This window comes from Capsicum annuum, chromosome 8 (assembly GCF_002878395.1).
Source record: "Capsicum annuum cultivar UCD-10X-F1 chromosome 8, UCD10Xv1.1, whole genome shotgun sequence".
In the NCBI taxonomy this organism is placed as follows: Eukaryota; Viridiplantae; Streptophyta; class Magnoliopsida; order Solanales; family Solanaceae; genus Capsicum; species Capsicum annuum.
In genome coordinates, this window is record NC_061118.1 from 168,538,878 (window position 1) to 168,543,986 (window position 5,109).

General features: G+C 35.5%; 1 protein-coding gene across 1 annotated transcript in view; it reads right to left on the reverse strand.

Annotated features, from left to right (window-relative positions):
* Positions 1 to 1,499, reverse strand: part of LOC107840373 (probable CoA ligase CCL6) — a 7,514-nt gene extending 6,015 nt beyond the window's left edge. Inside the window, exons 1-4 of the mRNA XM_047395651.1 lie at positions 1,101 to 1,499; positions 297 to 360; positions 123 to 212; positions 7 to 24 (exon numbers count right to left, since the gene is read on the reverse strand). Coding sequence (XP_047251607.1) covers positions 7 to 24; positions 123 to 212; positions 297 to 360; positions 1,101 to 1,246 — 318 coding nt within the window. The 5' untranslated portion in view covers positions 1,247 to 1,499. The remainder of the gene's footprint in view (positions 1 to 6; positions 25 to 122; positions 213 to 296; positions 361 to 1,100) is intronic.
* Positions 1,500 to 5,109: the final 3,610 nt, after the last annotated feature.

Genomic DNA, 5,109 nt, shown 5'->3' on the forward strand with positions numbered 1-5,109 from the left:
ACCATAGATGCCACACCTGTCTCCCTAAGTAAACAAAAGTATACTTCAGACTTGTGTGAATTATCCTCGAAACTCGTAGTGTATTTTTTGAGGATAATTTGATAACAAGGGCTAGAACTCACTGGATTAACACCACGGCTTCGAATGGCTGAACCAATCTTAACTGTGGTGTCATAAACCTCCTCATATGTCAACCAATTGTAGGGACCTGCCTGTAAATATTTTGCATTTTATGTTGACTTTATAATGTTTTAAACAGTTTATTAACTGTTATGCTTTGACTGCAGAAAATGTACCTTTTTGTCGACAACCTGACGGCGTCCCAGCATTTGATTTTTTGGATTTTTCTTAACTGATTCACTGCGAGCATAAAAATTTAATCTTTTACAATGTGCATAAAATGTGAAAAGAAGTAAAAAAAAAAGGATATGCATGAATAACATAACATTGGGCGCAAACATTGGGAAGCACAATAAAGGAAAAATGTAGCGCTCTGATACTACATTAAATAAATGGATATAAGTCTAGCTGAATCACGAAAGCTAGGACCATGAGGTGTGGATTGTCCAGAACCATATAAGAAAACAATTCCCGTCCCTCGGCCATTATGTGCATCTGTAATACAAATATTGGGAAGTCTCACGCCAATCAATCGACGAAGCTTCAAACTCCAATGCTAGATCATGAGGTGTGGATTGTCAAAAAACATTTAAGACGACAAAAGTTACACTCCTTTCAGCCAGTGTGGTCCACTAACTATAACACAAACAATAAAAGATTTGCGTCAATCAATCGACTAAGCTTCAATCCTGCTATATGGACCAATAACAACATGCCCAGTGTAGTCCCACAAAATGGTGTCTTGGCAGGGAGAGTGTACGCAGACCTTACCCCACCTCAAAGGTTGAGAGGTTGTTTCCAATAGACCCTCGGCTCAAGGAAAAACAAATCAAAGCAATCCAATAAAAGAAGTAACGCATGTAAATGCATAACAAAGCATATCGAACAGTAACTACAGCAAAATAAAACGATAATGAAAGTAGAAGAAATATGAACCATTGTAATCAACTGAGATAATCTGGAAATTCAAGTTTAGTTACCTAAAGAATTCCCAAGGTGACTCAAAACGAGTAGGCACTTCCATAAGACCATGTTTAGCATAAATGTTCCTATAAACCGGCCCTGCTGACGGCTTTCCGTCAGCAGCTGGTCGGCTTTCTTCAACTTTCACGGTATAACTTGACATTCTTGCCTGAGATAATAGAATTCACAAATGATACTGAAAGCTAATTTCTGTAAAATCTCGGTAAAGTAATGCTATTATATAAAATATATGTATATGTGTGTGAAGAAGTGTGTGAATGGATCAACTTTAGCTCAAACTTAGTCCATAAAAGTGATGGGAAAAACAAAATGAGTTGTGGAAAAAGTAGTTAGTCGAGCAGAGGTAAATGCAGCAAAACACATGACATGCCAGCCAACCAATTATGGAGGCCTTAATTGGTCTCAGTAAACTGTTACCTACTTTTGCTGGTTTCAATTATTCTCAGGGAACTTAAAGGCACTTTTTTCATCATACACAGACATGAAAGTCCGTATAGAGTTCAAACTTAGACATTTTTTCCATATAGAGTTACTCATTACCTACCTGTTTAAACAGAACTATTAAATGTCTCTACTGGTAGAAAATAATCCATAACACGCATGTAGCCTAACGAAATAATCGAAGCAACTTTGCAAACTTAAAATTATTAAAAGATTATCTATTTAGACATGCATTTAGTACAAGTAATTATAGGGTCAGTCTTGGATGTGGACCTTGCAGATGTGTAAGGACATTGTAATAAATGTTCTGCCAAGAAAGTAGTTGAAGATAGATGAAAATTTATTGACGTTGGATTTTCAGCTAGTATTTCCCCAGTCTGATAATGTAATTAATTTTGTTCATTTAATTACAAGGCAAAACATGGAAGCTTTAGGTAATAATCATTACATGACATAATTAAACAGACCAGAAAGATTTTTTCATAAGAATACGTAACAAGCTTTATGCCAAAAGAGTTATGTTGAGCTACATCTCTTTTAGCTAACAATTTTGAACACGGTAAGCAAACCGAGTCCCGCATTCTATCACTCCGCCGGCATCGCCATACTTATTCCGTCGAACCTGAGCTCTAATATTGGTTATTGGGCTCAATCAGCCTAAAAATACTCTTATATGATATGATATTATTGGTTTTTTCCCAAAAATTCTCACAACATTAAGAGATCACATACTTATACATATCTTTCCAATCCTGGTACTTTTATTAAATTGGATCACTCCGCCTAACACACTAATACGTATCTTTCAACCAGCTGCTTATGTGGGACTTTTATTCGCACAAATTGAATCAATCCATCTCACACACTTATACATTTTCCAATCCTTTCAACCAGCTATCTATATGGGACTTTTATTCACAGAAATTGAATCACTCCGCCTTACACACTTATACATATCTTCCCAATCCTTACCTATATGGGACTTTCATTCGCAGAAATTGGATCACTCCGCCGCATCATCATATTCATCCCGTCGAATCTGGGCTCTAATATCAGTTTTAGGTTCAACCAACCCAAAGATACTCTTATATGATATGGTATTATCCATTTTACCCAAAAATTCTCACAATATTAAGCGATCATACGCTTAATACATAACTTTTCAATCCTTTCAGCTACCTATGTGAGACTTTTATTTGCAGATCCTTTAAGTTGATTGAAATCTGAGTAACTTAGTTGATTTTGTGAATATCTGCCTTGTTTGTCAGAAATCAATTCTCCAATTCTCCATCTAATTCCTATCAGTATGTAATAATTTTCTTAAAAGTAATAATAAAAAATAATATTTGTACTAGAAATTTAGAATGAAGATGAATAGAGGAACACTCAGAAGAATTCATTTTTCAATGTTTCAGTTTTTTTTATCCGTGAATTTGAACTACATAAAATATATGCAGTCCAAATTTATCTTGAGTTTTAAACCAATTGCCCGTCAATTTATTAACTCGCCCAAATTTTAGATGATTTGATGACAATTTTATTTCATGACCTAAATTTGCGTACGTTAAGAATGAATCAAATTAGTTTTGTAGTGAAGTTAATAACTCTTTAAGGGAGCGGTGGGAAAAAAAGGTTGACCTTTTGACATATAATATGTTATTTTATGCATAAATTCTGACGAAACTGACAAATATAATAATGTTGGCGCCTACCATAACCCACCAGTAGTCCGGAATGACTAGTAACGGACTACTTAATAGCATAAGAAAAAGAATGCGGAATATATGAGATAAAGATTAATACATAGATGAATCTTAAAACCTGGTGGTATCAGTACAAGTGCTTCTAAATATAATAAAAATACAAAAGTGATATATCAAGGAGAAATACACTAATTCAACTTACCTCTGAATACAACTTAGAGGCTAGTCTAATACATAGGTGAGAGATAAGTAATACTCCAAACGTCAGGAGCTCACTCTAAGTCTCCGAATCAGGGCTACTCTACACGATGCACATATCAATGGTGATAACTCGTACTATGATCTGCAGGCTGCAGAGGTGTAGTATGAGTACCAAACGAATGATGCTCAGTAGACAACTGCCAACTGAGCTCCAACGATAAAGTAGATATATACAACATATAAACAGAAAGAAAACTACAACCAAGAGTCCATAAATCATGTAATAAGTCAATGAGAATAACAAGGGACAACTATCCTATTCAGGTCCAAGAGTCTAACATAATAAGGCTAAGGAAGTATCAAGGTGAACTATCTTATTCCAGCTACATTCAATATATGCCAAAGCTATACCATATATCCCAGGTCAATATACAGATAAAGAGCGAAGGAAGGATATATTGTAATATACAAGGCGAAGGAACGACTATACAATATGAACAACGAAGAAAGGGATATCCGATAGTACCATGACTTCATATAGCTATATATATATATATATATATATAATATAAATAGGAGGTCATCTCAACATAACCTACATCGTCATGTTCTCATTTTAAGACCTTATTATAGTACTATCAGGATTCAATACCAACATACTCAGAATTTCTAATCCATGTGGCTTGACATAGAATAATCGTGCATAGTAATGTAATCATAAGATAGCAAAGGTCGAAGACATACCTCAATCCCAATACCGGATCCATGACCAATCTGTCATAAGCTAGCCATAATAATGATCATAACCATGATAATAACAATATCAATAACATAGTAAATAACTGACTACTCCGGACAACCAAATACCTAGCTGAGCCTATGCGTACCCCCACCGCCCCAAACTCGGAAGGTTCAATCAACAAACAATAACACAAGACATATTCTTCACCCATATCTATGCAACCGTCCCGTACCCGTTGATAGACATAGGTGCATACTGGTGAGAGGCGATGCGCATGTAGGAATGAACGCAAAATATACCATCAATATCACAATGCATCATAACTGTCTTCATCAGGACCATCATCATCGTCATCAACCTCTGGCCTCACGTGGTATTAATATCATCTCAATAGTATCCTCCAGACTCGAACCGGGTATCAATATCATCATAATATCCTTCGGCTTTACCGGATATCAATATCATCTCAATAGTATCCTCCGGACTCGAACCGAGTATCAATATCATCATAATATCCTCCGGCCTTGCCGGATATCAATGTATATCATAACTCTCGACACATAAATATAAGCATATAATAGGTGCACAGACGCAAACCGATATACTCATAACCGTAAAGATATCTATCTTATCAATACATCCCAACTACTCGTTATTAGCTAACCAACACTTATTATTATTAAACCGCTAGTTCGCTAGTCATCACATAACCTCTAGTTATTAGCCTAAACATTGTCCTTCACATAATCCTTGTTCACGAGATAACAACTAACCACTATTCATTTAACAGTCAACGTCTAACATCAAGTCTAGGTTCATCATTAGACCAAAAACCATCATTTATCCACCATTCATTATTATCAACTATTCATCCTATTTTTGTTAATCATTACTAGAAGACACATTACTACTTGTCGC